General features: G+C 39.3%; 1 protein-coding gene across 1 annotated transcript in view; it reads left to right on the top strand.

The window, feature by feature from the left end:
- Positions 1-5,088: 5,088 nt before the first annotated feature.
- LOC306761868 (glucocorticoid receptor-like) overlaps positions 5,089-18,094 on the top strand; it is a 63,061-nt gene continuing 50,055 nt past the window's right edge. The window contains 3 exon segments of the mRNA XM_079248194.1: positions 5,089-5,550; positions 6,319-6,369; positions 6,889-8,099. Coding sequence (XP_079104320.1) covers positions 6,352-6,369; positions 6,889-8,099 — 1,229 coding nt within the window. The 5' untranslated portion in view covers positions 5,089-5,550; positions 6,319-6,351.

The raw sequence follows: 18,094 nt of genomic DNA, 5'->3' as shown, positions 1-18,094 counted from the left end.
CTCAGATAAGGAAAACCACTGGGCGTGAACTACCTGTTCACTTTTGAATACGTGTATTGTTTCCTTTTTGTTCTTCCGTCTGTAAAGAGAGTCCTTCCTTCCTCGCTGCGCTTCCTGTCTGACATAACTGTGTTGGGTAAGTACTGCTGTGTAAATATCACAGTTGGGACTTTGGGGGAATGCAAAGAGTTAAGTAAAACAGGGTTATGGGAAAATGTCTCTGAATGGAACTTCAGTCAATTTTGGTTGTAGTTTTATGGACTTAAGTCAATGTTGTCTGAGCTCAAGAGGGGAGGTTTCTATTTAATAAATATACAGATATTTTTTTGTTGTTGAAGTCTATTGATGTAAATACATTGGCAGCCAATAAACAATAAAAATCAATCCGTGTTCAAATGTTAACAAGCCATTAGTATTAGCATTTTTAACTTTTCACATTCTCTTCTTGGAGCATCATTTCTAAACGTTTAATGCTGTCCTATAACGGCATCAAAATCTGCCAACATCTTAAAATGATGTTTACACCAAGGCATCATGTGGGCCATATAACATGTGAAAGAACACACTAAACTTTAAAATCTGCTTTGCATGACTGACCTGCTGCTAACTAGGGGTGAGAAAATCAAATACAAAAATCTAATATTGGAATTTTTTGCTTCACAGTTTTAAAATAAATTTTTTTGTTTAAAAAAATCTTTTATTTTTTCCAAATGAATAAAAATAATCCATTACTAAATTTTTGACTTTTTTTTTTTTTTTTTTTTTTTTTTTTTTAAAAAAAAATCTTTTACTTGTCTTCTTGTTTATTATGGCAACAGAATGATGGTCTGGCTACTGTGTTGTTTTTTCTGAATTTAAATCAAGAAAAATGACAAGCAAAAAAAGTTTTGTATGCTTTTTTTTTGTTGTTTGTTTTTAGTCTACAAAATTCAGCAATATTTAGGAATCATGAGAATCACAATTTAAATTGAATCGGCACGCAATAAATGGGAATCTAATCGAATCGGGACAAAAACATATCATCACAGCCCTGCTGCCAACGGCAGCGTCCTTTATGCTCACAACCTAAAATTACAACAAAAAAAAACAAAACAGTTGGGGTGTTGTGTTAAGATTATCAAAAACAGAGTGCAATGATTTGTACATATCATAAACATATATCCTGTTTAGAATAGAACATGTACCAAATGTCTCACATGTTGGAAGGAAGTTAGTTCACTATTTCACAAAGAAGAAAATGTTTCTTCATTTCAGCTCATTTTGAATGTGATTGTAGCAGCATGTTTCTAAAAAGTTGGGACGGTGTAACTAAAGGTTAGAAAAGTATGTGATATTAACATTTTGCAACTAGTACATTTAATTAGTAGTAAGTCACTATAAAAGGAAAAAGAGTATCTCAGGAATAAGAGGTACGGGTTTAATGGGTTTCTAACAAATAAAAAACTGTGAAATGTTATTCATAATGATTTTACGCATATTTTGAATATTTCATTATCTAAATTATGATATCAAAATATTCTGAAAATGAAAAGAAATCTTTGTGTACAAGAGATTGGTCGAAAATGAAGGTTAGATGTTTTTCTATCGTACAGCTGACAAGCTGCGCTGAATTAAACACAGGAAGGGTTCAGTCAAGGAAATCCCTCCCAAACACTCCCAGGCCACAAATATGGATTACTGCTTTTTCATGAAAGGAAAAAATCACATCTTAACATCATCTTAAACATTTTCTCCAGAAGGGAAGAATGAAGGTGGAAAACTCTTCCCTGGTCAGAGAAATTAAACTTTGATTTTCTCTCTACTATAGCTGACATGACCGGATAGGAAATATTTATAAATCTTTATAAACATACTCGCAAATTAATTACAAGGGCAAAAAAGAAAAAGTGCCAGTAACTGTAAGTATTGAACATGAACTCACGATTCATTTAAGTTGAAGAATGAAACAAAGTGATAAACAAAAAGAATGTAGACACGAGGATAACATTTAAGATCTTTTTTTTAAAAAAAAAAAAAAGGGGGCCAACAGACGCACTGCATTTCCCTGCTGCCGTGTTACAAATCACAGCTTCGGACAAAAGAATGTAAACCTACCAGAAGTTTGGACAAAGTCTGTTAAGCAATGAACACGCGAGGTTGGAGATTTTGGCAGAGGGATACTTTAAAACAAAATCTGATTCCAGACTCTAACATGATGGACTCACTTCTGCACTCTCTTACCCCGTTTACCGTCATTGTCTTCAGTGGCAACTAATCAGTTTGGAAATGTGACCCCTTTGACAGTACAAGAACAGATTTCAATGTTATGTCACATAGGAAAGAATGATTTCTCGTGTGTCAGGTCATTTAAATAAGCTAGATATAATATATATATTTTATCAGATAAAGCAGAAGATGTGTTTATACATGCACCTGATATTTATTAACCTATATGTTCAAAAACGGCCCTGTGAAGGACTGGTGACCTGTCCAGGGTGTACCCTGCATCTCGCCCAGAAGTTACTGGGAAAGGCTCCAGCTTCCCCACGATCTTTTGTTGGACAAATTGGTTAAGAAAATGAATTATTGGATGTTCAAGAGACCAGGTATGCACTTTCCAAAAGGCATTTCATGCTATTTAAAGATTTATTTTACTTGCAGGTAAGATGAGATATCCGCTGATGCTGTCAAAGTAGGTGAGAGGAGCTATTTTCTGGTCTTCAAAGCATCCGAGTCAGATCCCAGTATTTTGTCTTCCAGTAATAATGCTTTCACTCCATTTTGAAATTTTCACAAAACAAAGTGTTTAAACATTGTTTTGAGAATTTGCTCCTTTTAAGACTTTAGAAAAGTCCTTTTATCACTGTGACACACGCCTAACAACATTTCCTTTACTTTCATCTGGTGTTTTTAGAATCTCGGCAGATAAAAAAGAAAGCGTTGTAGCTTCTGGATTATCATATCATAATACTTGTGGCCCTCCAACGGTATATATGAGACTCAACCGTTCCCCTTCATTCGGTCTCAACACGTGAGTTTACTCATTTAATATTCAAACATAGTTCTCTCGACAGCATGTTTCAGCATGTTGACTGAAACTACTGATGCTTAATGTGCCACATTACAAAACCACAGTCACATACTTCTTCATAAATTCCCAGTTGCAGCAAGATGCACATGGAGCCCGGCACGTCCGATGTTTTTAATATTCATCGGTAAGCAGGATCACCCATTGTCACCCGGCATTAAAAACTCACAGTGTTCCCTGTGATGTTTTGAGAACAGTGTGGTTTTCTCAGGCCCTGGGGAGCTCCTGCCTCTATCCAGCCACACTGGCTGTTAATGAGACATCTTCATGCCCAGGACACATTCTACTCCTTCTAATCGGACGACGCGAATGGAAGGCCACACCTGCCACCCCCTCCCAGTTCCCCCTGCTCCTTTACCTTCTGGCTTTTGGTTCAGGCCAGGCCATACGTTTCTTTAAAGTGCCTGCCTGGACTGTTCACTTCCTTCTCCTTTCCTTAAACTCAGCAGACGTCATTTAGAGTACTTGCTCTTCTTATCCGCTGGGAGGATTTTCTAACAAAAAGCCTTTTATGGTGAAAGTGACAGACTCTTTAGGGTCCCTCACAAGTGCTTTTTGAAGCTAACTAGTATATTACTAAAGTCTATTTTGCCAAAAAAAAGTGTTTGGGATGTTACTGACAATAAGCAGCTCAGTTATTCACATTTTTTCTGCTTATGAGATCGTATGTCCCTTTTTTAGTGTCAGGAATGACCGTATACTCTTCTGTCGCTTATTCAATGAGACAGATTGTCTTAGAGAAGGGGCCCTTGGGCAGAAACTACATCTATCAGGTGCTTATCTATGTAGGGAGTTCCCATGTATAAGATTAGCTATCGAGTTGAAGCTTCAAGTTTCCAGAGTGGTGCTTGCTGGTAACCTGACCTTTGACCCCTCATTCTCTGCTCTCACGAAAAAAAAAAAGAAAAAAAAGAAGCAAAATGAGATCACTAATTCTAACTTCAGCACTCTTTATGCTTTGGACAAAGCAGACGGAGTGCTGGCCTGAGGAGCGACTGATCGCCCAGATACAAAACAAGAAGAAAAAAGAAAGAGAGAAAAAAAATGAGTGCTCAAGTGACCTCTGTTTAGAGATCATCTTTGAGGTTTACATAATAGGGGTGTGGTTTAACTTATCAACTGGCTGTCTGTCATGTCTGGCTTTCTCTTTTCTTCAGCAACTCCATGAATGCAACTTCGCTCTTAATCACAAAGCGATTTTTAGTCTTTGCAGGCATTTATTCCACCCCTGTAAAAAGTTTTACTGAGTCAGTGAACATGTAGATTTATTAAAAGGGGTCAGTGAGCTAGTTTTATGTCTCACATTGTGCACATAATCTGCTTTAGTTTGGATGTTGCAGCTCAAAAACTATTTGCTGTGATATATAAATATTTTAAGCCAACCCATCTCTGCCTGGTGGTCTTAATTTTTTTTTCCTTCGGGACAAAGCAGTGAAAAAAAAACCAGGTATTATTAATTAAAACTACATGATCACATATATCTCCCTGGTGTTTGCTTATAACATGAGTCTAAATAGATCCATAAACGGGAGGCTTATAGTTTGGTTGTAAAACTGAACCTGTGTTGAGACTGACTGTCTCCTCAATAGTTTGCTTGGAGGTTAGAGGTGACTCACTTTGACAGATTCCCCAGCAGAGTTTCAGTGGGTAAAGGGGCGTTCACCGCCAAGTGTCAAACTAACAACTGCGTCAAGCTTCCCCTGACTGACAACGAAACGGAGGAAGACTCAAAATAAAAGAAAAATTCGTAGCTTGGAACTGTAGAAACTTCGGTATATGACACAAGTACGTGTTTGAAGTCAAAGTATGTTAAAATTGAATACTAAATGTGTTTTGTTTGTTGGACGGCTAATTTTTTCAGACTCGTTACAAATTTGACACAACTTTATTTTGAAAAGCCAAAGCGGAAGTGAAGCCGATACTTCATCTAGCTTCACGACGTTTCGCTAACCGCTCGCCCTGTCGGAGTTTGCAGTTGAGTGCGCCAGAGCTCCGCGGTTACATTATATAACTTTAATGTACTCACGGCGCAAAAAAAATGGCGCTGCAGGTTTAACGATTCGTTGCGGATTAATTCAGAAGACCTTCAGCAACTGACTGATCGATCACTTTTTCTCTCCCCCTCCCTCCCTCCCCTTCTACCAACGCGCATTAAAAGTTGTCGACGGATCCGCGAAACAGCGCACACGGTGGAAGTGGCGAGCGCCAGCAGCGACGTTGTTGATCTTTTCTCAGTTAGAAAATATTGCGGAGAATGTTTTCCGGCCGCAAAGGAAGAGAGGAGACGACAGTTTCAGCTGTTTCACCACACAACATCAGCGCAAGAAGCAAGACTCATCAGAGTCCTTGACTGAGTGGACGTTGCGTTATTTCTCACGTTTTGTCCCCCTCCAACTTGGACTAATAGGAGATGACCTAACCGGTGGAGTGTTTCTTCTTCTTCTTCTTTTTGTTTTGTTTTTGTTTTTCTGGCATCACTACAGGTACGGACTTATTTCAAACATACTTACTTACCTTACTGTTAAACTGCTGCAAGCATATTAAAAAGTGGGGAGTGCGAAAGAAAGGGAAAAACCAAACTGGTGGGTGCGTTAAGTAGGCCGACGACGAGCGTCCACGGTGCGTAAGAAGCGCGCTGACAGCCTTGCACCGTGTGGCACAGTGGAAAAAAAAATGTCCCCAGCAGCGCTCAGAAACCTCTTCCCAGTTGGTTTGTGAGCAAACTGGAGACGAACTTCACGGCTGTTTTTGCGGCTTCCCATGCTGTTGGTGTGCGATCCTGTGCAGTTTCACATCCTTGCCAACAGGTTGCACTAATTCTGTTGCAGCTTTTTTGTGGCTTAGTGGAAAAGTACAGTGTGGAAAAGTCTGAAAACTAAAGACTGCTTAAAGTAGTCAGCTTCCCTTGTTGTTAAAATGATGTATATTAGCAAATTAAATGTGAATAAATCATGCTCTGCAGTGTTTATTGGGCTGAGGGGGGAAAGTGGAGCTGCCTAATGCACAAGTCCCTCTTCTTTCCATCAGGGATTGACAGAATCCCCACAATTTAATCTGGTAAAGAAACCTTGAAGTCCAGTTACAGATTTTGCAAATAAGGCTACGTCCTTTGGATTGCTGCCAATATACAGTAGCAGCACATGCAGCCTGCAGAGTCTGAGTTTTTAGTGCTCATGCTGTATCTTGTTTGCTTAGATAGGAGTGTTTCTGTTGGATTGTTAATATGCTTTTTTTTTTTTTTTTCCTTGCAGATTGCGATAGACAGTGGTCACTGCCTGCAGCAAATGCTCAGAGGCCTCAGAGTAGGTTAATCTCTTTTGACAGATGCATGTTGTTGCACACATGCTTACTGTATGAAGCCTTTAGCGGTACTTTTTGCAGCGTGTTATGCTGGGGCATGTCTTGCAAGTTTTGACTCTTCATCAGGAAAGAGGGCAGTTCAAACAAAGAACATGAACGTATTAAACATGTTAGTCATTTCTGTTATGTAATGGCTCTGGTCCTCTCCTGTGCTTTTACTTTGGGTAGTTTTGGCCATTTGAGCTTTTGCCATCTTGTTTCAGTGGATGCAGCAGGCAAAAGATTGGTTTGCTGATCCAAGTGCTGTAATGTCTTCAAAAATGAGGATAAACTGATAAAAGACTAGGATCAGCAGAGGCACAGTAGCAGATTGTGTTTTCAACTGTGTTGAGATTTTAGGAAGCTTATATTATTCTTCTTCTCCTGCCAGTCTTCCATCTTTTATTTAGCATCGTCTGTGCTTTTATGCTTGCTTTGATTTGGATTTGAGTCACCCTCTTTGTCCTTTCTGTCATTATCAGGATGAAGAAATGGATCAGGGCGGACTAAAGCTCAATGGTAATCCAGATGGCAGTGTGACATTTGGGGAGAAAGTACCCGAAGTAAGCAGAGTTCTAGGTGACACACCTGGTGTACTACTCCAGACCGCAATGCATCTTCCCGGGACTGGATCTTTGCCTCAGAGTACAGTGGCCCCAAATGGACGCAGTGGAATCAAAGATCACCGTGAAGAAGGCCGTTTTGAATCCCCTCAGCGTCATGTCCCGTGCGAGGGCTCCGACATTAACGTGGATACAATGGTCAGAATGCAGAAACAAGAACAGGATAGGGATGCGTTCAGCATGGGGGACAGCTTGTTGAACCAGAGTATTACTAATCTTGACCAGACGACCACTTCTGTCATTAACACCTCAGACACCTCCGTCCTGGCCAACCTCCCATTGCCTGACCTTTTTCCCCAGCACATTAAGCAGGAGGATATATTTTCTCTGGGGAAGGACCTGGGAACTTGCACTGGACATACAGGCACCGGTCCATGTGATCTGGATGAAAGCCGAATAATTGATGATTCAGAGATTTGGCAAGACCTGGACCTTACAAATTCTCTACCTGAAATAAGTGCTTTCGAGTTGGATTTGGAGGTAGCACACTTGGATAACATGCTACAAGAAAGCAACAATAGCGGTGGCATTCCCATCACCGGCTTGCTGAATGATGCAAAGTCTTTCATTGGCAATGGAGGGAACTGTACCAGTGTTAATGGCGCAGAGCATCAGCTTCATCCAGTACACCAGCAGCAGCCTCCTCACCCCTTGGCACACCACCAGCAACATCAGCTTCAGCATCAGCAGGCTCCATCAATTCTCTCCAGCGTCGTCATCAAGGAAGAGAAGGATCCTGACTTCATCCACATCCGTACTCCCGGTGTTGTCAAGCAGGAGAAGCAGGACAGTGCTAGTTACTGCCAGTCGCAGTGTCTCCAGAGCGGCATGAGCTCCATGTCCTCGCCAATGGCCGTTGGCGCAGAACCTGGCTACCACTACAGAGCCAGTCCATCTTCTACAGTGGGCATGCAAGACCAGAAGCCTTTTAGCATGTTCTCAAACTTGCCACCAATCGGGGAGAGCTGGATGAGTGGGGGGAGGTATGGAGAGTCCTCCGGGATACAGAATGGCAGTGATGGACTCCCTTCTACCCCAGCGTTGGCGAATTTTCCCGCCAGCTTCTCCAGGTAGGTCTCCTGTGGGATTACGCCACGCCTTACTGTTTGTTTTTGTCTTCCCGTGAGACTTGCTGTTATTCTCACAGTATTTGACTTTGGATTTATGTGCTTAATGGTGTTTGCCTTATTTCAAATGACACCAACAGAAGTTGATGAACAACATGGTTCTGCCCAAGTGTTCACAGTAGCTTAGATTCCCTACTTTTTAGCATGCTTCTTAATATTCTCAGAGGTGTCAATTTAAAAGCTAAAATAAGGTTATTTTTTTTAAATAAGGGATTTGGTTAAGAGTGTCGATTGGCACCGCTGTGTCGTAAACCACAAGTATATCTGTGCAGCTTTCAGTTCAATGTGGCATCAGGGAGGGCGGTTCTTGAGAAAACAGCCTGTGTGTTTCACACCGTGCGAGCTTGAGCTCTGCTGCATGATTGTAGCTCTACAGAAACCTCTTTCTAGTTTGCAAAACGTGCTCAGGTGCTGCTTGCGATATTCTTTTGTGGAACACGTTTTTGTGGCACAACAGCTGAGGGCATCTGGTGCTTATCACATCCACATGGCAGACACAGCAGGACGCGCATTCTTTTAACTACTTTGTATCACATTTTAGGAATATATGTCACGGTTTAACTCGAATTATTTCTCGCTTGTTCGTTGGGAATTTTGCTTTGGGAACGTTGTCAGATTAGTTGGTGGCAGGGCGGAAAGTAGTGTCACTGAACGAGGAAGTGAAGTAATAAGTTGTACCAAGGAAATCTTTATGTTTTTCACTTTCAGTTTTGTGGAACACATTGCTTATAGTGCTTTTTTTTTTTTAAATTTCCTTTATTTTTCTACTGCTGTGAAATCGTCCTGTAATATTGCAACTCATAGGTAATAACATGCTAAGCTAAAATTGAGCTTTTTAAAAAGACTTCACAGTTACGTGAACGTGCCATCCAACAGGAAGTGATTCGTTGGAAAGACACGTTATGTACATTTGTAAGGTGGCAGAGTGGTTTTGTTGGATACGAAGGAAACGAGGCGAGAAGGCTGTGTACATGCAGCTCAGTGAGAAGTGTCTTGTGGAAACGCCTCGCCTCAGCCTGGAAGTCCTATCTGATAACCGAACGGGCTCTGAGGTGGAACGCTGAAAGGGAGAGATTTATTTTAACATTTTTATGAGCCCCTGCATGAACGTCAGTTGAAAGGTCAGATCACAAGATGGTGTTTGATTAATGCCGGGTAATAATGTGAGTCAGCACTGAGGTGTTTGGCTCAGCCTGGTTTGTAAACAAGTGATAGATGAACACGGGGCTTCAGCTACTATTGGCTGCTGGCTGTCAGACTGATACGCTCCTCCCAGGCTGTTTTGCTGTTAATCACTACCCTGCGTCACGGTCAATATGTTCAAACGGTGATTTCCTTGTGCTTTTTTTTTTTTTTTTTTCAAGCCTCGACTATAGCAAGCGTTACTGCTTAACAGAACCATAGTGCAGTTTTCTGACTTCCTGGTATGTTGATCTTTATTGCAGCAATATAGTATATGATTTCATGCTGCTCTCTGATGTGTGTTGCAGATGAAAGGCTAAATCCTTACAGTTTGTGTGTTGATTTCTTGGCTATTATACTCTCAAATGATCAACATGATCTGCATTTTAATTCATTTATACATAAAGAACTTTAAATTACTGTCATCACAGATTCATCTGAACACAGTTTGGCATAAGGACGATTCATAGTCTGTACTTCTTCTAGTTAGTTACACATGCAGACAGGGAGCCTTCAGTAATACGCAGCGGCTTGCTTATTTCTGCTTACAATGTCTTTGCCATATTGATGTTGCTCATTTTGGTTTGCTGAGGATAAACTTTGGATAGATTAAGCAGCAGTTAGGCCTTTTTTTAGGCATGTTTTTGTTATGTAACAGTCCAATTTATTTATCCCCGAGGGAAATTGCTAAATTTGTTCATTCTAATAAACCATCACAGGAAAACTGAGAGGGGCTGTAAATTTACATGGTAGAATTCAGTACAAAGCAGGAGAAGCTCCCCTTCAGGAATATTTATTTTTAATTTGATTTGTTAAACAAATATAAACTTGCAAAAATAATAATACTTCTTTGTTACCTAATGCGCTGCTTCAGGAAGTTTCTGTCGTGTTTTGTTATAGCTGGGATGTGTTAAATCACATCTTGCTGATTAATGCATAATACTGATTATACCTGAAAGCGGGGATGAAAACGGAAAAGTGACCTCTCCTATGTTACATATTGTAGCCGAGCAACCAAATGCTGCATTTTATAATGTACACATTGCTTCCCCCACCAGAAAAAGGGAAAAGCTCATAGGACTTGTTTCATAACTAATAAGTAGAAAGCGTTTTATGTTTGTTCACCATGACACATAGGGTGCTTTAAAATAATTTTCAGAGTGAATTAAATAGTTTAAGCTGCTAACTTCACTTTATAAACACTTTTTGGTTTTTTTTCTTCTGAATTTTTTGGGTGAAGTTTCAGCCGCACTTTAATAAAACAATGTTGGGCCAGTCAGAAATGTCCAATCTGATATAGACACCTCACTGTTGTTGCCGTCATCATTGCATGTGATGCATGAGCAGGACTGGGGACTGTGTGTGTGTGTGTGTGTGTGTGTGTGTGTGTGTGTGTGTGTGTGTGTGTGTGTCTACAGACTGGCCACGTGTGCAGACCTGCAGTAGTGTGTAGATGCCCCCTTTTCCTTAGATGCTCTGTCACTTTTCCTCTAACCTGCTCACCCTTCATGAGCCCCTCAGCGCTGCGTATTCCACAGAGGTATGCACAAACTGTATGCACAAATAAATATTTCAGTAAACATGAAATAGTTTTACATCTTTCTGTTTAAGCGTATGCAGACGTTTATTTTTTTCATTTTTTAAATCAGAATAATTTTTTAATACCATTAATTTAGACTAAAAGAACAAAAACAACCATAATATCTAAATGGTCAATGTTTTATTTAGTAGCTAAGGCAACATAAATTAAACAAATTTGTTTTTTAGTTGTAAAATGAACATTTAAGATTATAAATGTAAAGGTCTGTAACATATGTTACCATTTTCATGAGGAAAAGATAATATGAGAAAAATGTGTTTAGTTTAACTCAAAGGTCAAGCTGACTAATCCATGTGAGCAGAACTATAAGCAGAGGATGTATTGATTGATTGATTGCTTTCACCACTGATGCGTTGTTCTGTTGTAGAAATGCTCCTTAGCTGCAGTCGGACGTCTTTTCAACTTGAGTTTAGTGTGTGGTTTGATGCATCTTCGCTGCATATTTTCACATGCTGCTGCTTGCGAGAAAAGGTACAAAACTGAGATATAATCTTGTTTGAAGTTGTGGCTGTGTTTTAGCATTTACTTGCCTTTTTTTTTGTTGTTGTTAAAGTGACTCCAATGTTGCCAGAAGTTAAAAAGAAGTTAGATGCTACTTGTTACTTAAACTATCATTTTTGATCATGTGACTTTCTAGAAAAACGAGGCAAATGTGATCATTCACAGGAATTGTTCGTTTAACGTGAGTGTTTTTTATTTTTCTTTTCTATTCCTTATGATGTGGGCAGCGTGTCATTATTTTAATTTGGGATTCCAGCACAGTCATAAAGCTGTCAAATACTGTAGAAAATTACATAGTGAAATAAAAAGCAGCAGATCCCAACCAGTCTGAAAAAGCCTCAATCACATACATCTTTTTGCTTTTTTAATATATTATTAGAATTGACTGGTTATATATGAATGAACACAAAATATTTGCTACGTTTACATGGGAGTTTTAATTCTTCTTTAATTCTGAATAAAAGTTAATTCTTTAAAATAATAAAAAAATAACCATATAAACACTTAATTCCTAATGCAAATGTCTATTTGGAATTAAACTTAATTCCGATGTAAGTGGCTGGTTTATTCACATTTTAATTCTGAACTATTTAATTCCTCTGTCATTTAAACCTTAATTCCGCTCTAAGTTTATTCCGATCGTTCTGCGCATGCTCATTACCTTGTCCTGTCCCAATGACGTGCGTTGTTTTGCCTCCCGTGCTTGGCGGTTTATCTTTCTTCTCCTTCTCAGTTGCTGCAAAGAGTGAAGCAGTATGCTGGTGTCGAGCTTTTACTTTAAAATTATAATCAAAATAATGACAAAACTTGTGCTTATTATGTTGTTGTTACAAGTGAAAAGACAAAAAGCATGAAGCTGACACTGTTTATTTCCGGTAGACGTCAATACGTCACGTGCACTCTCTGACTAATCAGAGCCCTTCTCAACCCGTCGCTCTAAACTCGTAGGAGAAATTGTTAATTCGGAATTATTTCATTCCAAATTGTCTTCAGCTTCATTATATCTTCTGCAGAATCAATATATAAGATGATGCTTTTGCATTTTTTCCTTTTTTTTTTTTTTTTGTGCATGCCCTCCCCAGCTTATTAACTGTCATATCTGTCACCATGTATAGCGAGTGAAGAGGAGCTAAATCAGACTGAAGCAAAAACTGGGTCAGCTTTGTGTCTGTTGAGTCAGTTTCCTGGATTTGTAATCTTGAAGATTATGCCAACCTCAATGCGTTGTTTGAGTTCCTGTTGCTTAATATGCTAACTGATATCCCCGCTATATGCCGGGCCAGCTTGCACATTGGCTTTCTCTACATCCCGCTAGCTGTGTGTCGAGCCAGAATTTAACTGCAGCGGTCTAATAAATAGATCCTCCTAAAAACACTGAAACAATAAATTAATTTACATGAAAGAATCCATTAAAATAAAGTCTTTGTAAATGCAGCCGGGACTCTCAGTAGATGCTATTCATCAATAAGATGTGCCTTTTATTTACGTGTTTTTATGGCTCTGTGTTGGATCTTGCTTATCTTTGGGGCCTACTGTACAGCTTCTCTGGTTGGGGGTCAGAGGAGTGCAGAGAGCCTAAGGAGGTTAAGACCTCTAAGCATCCAAGCTGTTTCTTCTTTAAGGCCGTTGTGGTGGCCGCCTGCTTGTTTATACTGGTGTTAGGTCTTGTGGACATGTCAAAGCCCGTCTAACAGGCCACATGATGGACTTAACATTTTTAAGAGGATTCATTCTGCATCGGAGCATTTTGTTCAATACAGAATGTGAATAGAAATGCTTGATAATAAGGAAAAAGTGCTTTTCGTTACACACACCGACCAAGTTGCAAAAAAAAAAAAGTCAAGCTGCGGTTCGTAGTGTCGTGCTAATTTTGTCTTGTCATTGTGGTATTGATTTTCTACCCAACAGCAATGCCTTTGTGAAAGGGATTTTTTCACTATGAATCCACCCTTTATGTTTTACACTTATTAAGTAAATTGATAAATGACTCATACAAGCGAGAAACTTCACTTTCAACTTCTTTAAACTTTTAACCACAGCTCATGCCTCTTAGTAGACGATAGATCGTGTGTAGCCCAGTGTCATTACAGGTCAACCTTCACATTATATATGTATATATATTATATAATCTTGGGTATATATCATGAGCAAACACACGTGCTTGTAAAATGCATGGCCTACCAATACTCTCAAAACAATGAGGTCCTTGTTGTAATCGTTCTGCCTCATCTTGAAATATGTGATTGCTGTTGTGGCCTTGCAGGAAAATAACAGGGACTGCCTGCGCCCAGCCCCTCACCCTTTCCATACTTTTGGTGACTTAGTTGCTAGCATAAAGTAGGTGATCTGACAGCCGCTGGATCAAGGCAACAATGATGGCAGGTGCTTGCTGCCTTTTCGGTAGCGTTTCTGTGGCTGCATTTGCGTGAAAAATTCAATGTGTAAAGTGTAATCGGTTATGTCTGGAGTGAGTGCATAAATATAGCCCTGACTGATCTTACTCACTTCATAAACAGAGGATTGAACTTGTTATGTTTGGCAACAACTCAATCAGGAAACAGGAAGTGTGGCGGCTTAAAGCTGTAGTGGCTTAGTCCACTGCCCCTTCTGTGCTCTGTGCAGTTCTGGATTGATATAAATAGTAATAACTAAAGGAAATCAGAACAAGGCAGCTGTATTTAAAGTCTGCGGGTTGTTTGGCTTACTTTTACAGCAATGTTCATCACTGAAGTGATGGGACATTGAATCAGACGTCTTCTTTTTAGGAAATGTGCTTTGAACAAAGGAAAATCAATGACTTTGGTCAAACATGACATGATCCGTGTGCAGAGCTGGTGAGTGTGTTCCCAGCCATGTCTGCATCCATACATGCTTGTCATGTTTCTCCATCCAATTATTCACCTATTTCCTTTCATTTGTTTGTCGTCTGGACATGACTGAGTTTAATTAACTGTCCGCAGAATTACAGATTGATGTGATCTAATCTGGTTTTCTGACTTGGAGACTGTAACAGATGGATCCTGCTGCATCTCTTCGGATCAGATTAGTTCCAGGATCACAGCAACAACACTTTTCTTTCTTAGTCGTTAAACATGAAGCTCGCGTTGTAATGTGGTCAATCTCTTTAAAATAGGCTGTCACCTTTATATTAGTGTAATATGTTGCTCCCATATCAGCTCCTATGATACTATGTTAAGATGCATGAACTTAAAAAAGTCTTTGTTTTACCCTTTTGTTTTTCAGAATACTTAAATGTATCTCACAGTATGTCTTTAAAACTGCTGTATTTTGTTTGGTTTTGTGATTTAAATTTGAATTGAGCCACGTTACATAAGTCTTTTCTGCACTTCCTGAGGTGCATTCAGTTCAGAAACCGGCTGGAGAACATTCAGGAATTTCATCTTTACGATGTTGTTGTCTGCAACAAACAAGACCTCTGCACCAACACGACAGCAGGCTTTTATAGCTGCTGTGTATCACTGTAAATTCTCCACCATGTTTCAGCTTGTTTTCTGGTCATGAGTCAAGTTGGGGGAATTTTTCTTTTTGTTTTTTTTTTTTTTGTTTTTTTTCCAATGGTAGCCTGCCACTGTACATCTCCAGTACTCCAGCGTTGCCACTCTCGTCCATGTTTGCTACACTGTGAGGCAATTTGCTACTTTTTCCACTTACAGACATCTTTAATTCATCTCTCTTGATTCAGCAAGAAGACTTAATCTGTCGGAGGATACAGATGCCTTTTTGGTGCACATTACTTGACTTTTTAACGTTTCTGATTGAGCAGAAGGAAAACCAGTCTGGTTTTGTTGGGGTTTGACAGCTGAGGATCCAGTATCCTCAGCAGTTCATCTGTTTTGTTTTCCAGAGCAAAAGTGGGTCAAACTTTGAAGCAATTTTTCAACTTGTATTTTGTAGTTCAGTTTAGCAGGACTAATAAGGAGTGGGAATATGATCATCTGGCCGATAGCTTAGAAAAACCTTTAGAGGACGTTTTAAAGCATATTTTAGTGGTATTTTAATTGGTATGAGTCTCAGAAAATACAGCTGAAATCTGAACTGGATCCATATTCTGTTTTTTTTTTTTATTGCTCCTCTGCTGTTGAACAAACAGATGCATCAGAGTTTTCAAGCCAGACTGCAGGTGTTGGCAGGGTGGCTGGGTTTCCAGGGAGACTGTCAGCTGGGGGTCGAAGGTTAAGACCCCTCAAGCGGGGAAGGGTCACCTGTTGAAGTTAGAAACAACGTGATTTATCCGTCTTGGTTCAAAACTGTTGCTGTGAAAAATCTCCGGGTCATTTAGTTTTGCCGATGTGCCAGCTTGTAAAAACCAGGAGATCTTGTCGGATAGTGTTGAGTTCCATTTAGAATAACACGTTTAATGCCTCCAAGAAGTGATGTGATCTCTTTCTAGATTTTCTTAAGTTGGTTTTGTGAGTTGGTCTGATGCAGTATAAAGTCACATGAGCAGAGGAAAGTTTGAACTAAATGTTCAGTCTGACTTCGGGTTTAATTATCTTGTTATAAATGCACAGAAATCTGTTGACCTATATGAACATTGTTTGAGTCGTCACGTGATCTATAAAGACGGGACGTAACAGAAGTGGAGTCCTCTCAGACTTGTGAAGATGTTTGCTTAAACTCATTTTGAAAGACAGTGATTTTGAAATTTTTTTCAGAAATTGATCAGCATAAAGGCAGAGTTAATCATTTACAAATAAGATCCAAGTTTTGGCTCTCCTATGGTTCTTATCTATTTTCATAGTTTCTTCAGATTAGATACATTTAGTAATTGACCAGAAAACTTTTAAAAAGAACTAGACAGACAAGAGATGTAACAAATACAAGTGTGAATAATTTTATGATTATTGTTGTTGTTATTATGTGTTAATTAATATTCCAACTTTCTTAATATGTAAAAGTCACACAAACACTCCTTGTAAGTTTATTAGGGCTGTCACAATGGAAACCTTAATCCAAAGAGATTAATCTGTGGAATTAACTTCTTATTTCTCTTTCTTTTAACAAATACATAAGTCAAGTCCAGTTATGTTTATTTATATCTCACATTTAAAACAACCAGAGTTTACTGAAGTGCTGTAAAGACCACTTCTTTTGTAGCTCAGGAGGAAGAGCAGTCGTCTTCAAACTGGAAATTTGGTGGCTGAATTCCAGGCTTCCCCCTGACTACATGCCTAAATGTCCTTGGCCAAGACACTGAACCCTGCATTGCCCCCCTGATGAGCCTATCTGGGTATGAGTGTGTGAATGGGTGACTGTGACATGTAGTAGCGCTTTGAGTGGTAGGTATGACTGGAAAAGTGCTGTATAAGTACAATACCATTTACCTTAACATGACAAACAATACAAGTGAATATCCAGAAAAGCACCAAATTATTCCTAAAATTATTCTTATTCTTAATAAAAATCCAAATTTTCCATCAAGAGAGGCTGATTTTCAGCATGTAGGTTCTTTGTCACAGTGATGAACCGAGTCCACCAAAAACCACTTTACCTTCCTTTTTAAGACGTGTCTGATAGTTTCCAGCCCTTCATTAAGAGGATATTCAGTAACTGTTTTTGTTTCGTGGGCAAGTTGTGCGGCTCTGCCGTTCTGGTTCAGATATCATCAATTATAAAAATTGACAATATTGAGGAATATTTCAATCCTCTTATTTAATATCATGCTGAGTTGTGAAATTAAGTAACCGTAACCTTCCCAGGGCTAAATGACATTTGTCCTCAAGACCCAGACACACACAGCACAGTTTGTTCTAGTCCTGAATCCAATAGCAAAAGGGCTAAAATGGGTTCATATTCATTACAAATAAACAGATTATGTTTTGTTATCATAGACTATTAACAAACATTTTTTTTCATTTGGTTGAGAATGTGTAGACATGCACATGCACTCTGCATACAAAAAAACCCCTCTATATATGCACTTGGAGCTTTGTGCTCGACAGACTTTATTTTAGGTTGTTACCAGACAACATAGAGGACCTTGTGCCCTCGGCAAGTGAATGATTTACCTGAGCAAGGTTACTGTACATGTGGAGGCAAACATTCGCCCCCTGACGTGGTTATTTAGACTCGCACTTGCTGTAAGCTTATGATCCATGTCAGCTGGTTGGAGGGAAAATGTGATAAATGCCTAATTTTGCGCTGCTTAAAGAGCCATTAGAGTTCCTGTAACTGTGCCTGGTGAAGCATGTCCTCCTTTACTTCTCCAGATGAACTTTAGCTGCCCTGTCAAAACTGAAATACACAAAAATAAAGATAAACTTTTAGTAGTATCATCTTCTGCGATTTTACTCTGAAAACCCACCTAGTAATGCCAACAAAGAATTTATGTTTAAACTGTAAATTTTTCATTCAGCATGCTGGAAGTGACATACACAGTCAAGATTGCTAAATGGCGTGGTTAATGTTTATGTTTAATGGTCTTGTCTTATGTAGTGTCTTTTTATCTTTGGTTTTTTTTTCTTTTTCTTTTTTTCATATGCATTCGGGCAGCTCATGACAAACTCTTGTGCATGTCTGAATGGGTGGGGTTTTACTGGTCTGGCATGTGTCGGTATCGACACTGGTTGATGCAGAACAGGCGTAAACTTTGTTTATCATCCTGACTAAGCAAGCAGCTGCTGTAACAGCTGTT

This window comes from Telmatherina bonti (genome assembly GCF_933228915.1).
Source record: "Telmatherina bonti genome assembly, chromosome: 10".
NCBI lineage: Eukaryota > Metazoa > Chordata > Actinopteri > Atheriniformes > Telmatherinidae > Telmatherina > Telmatherina bonti.
This window is presented reverse-complemented; position numbering and strand designations above follow the sequence as displayed.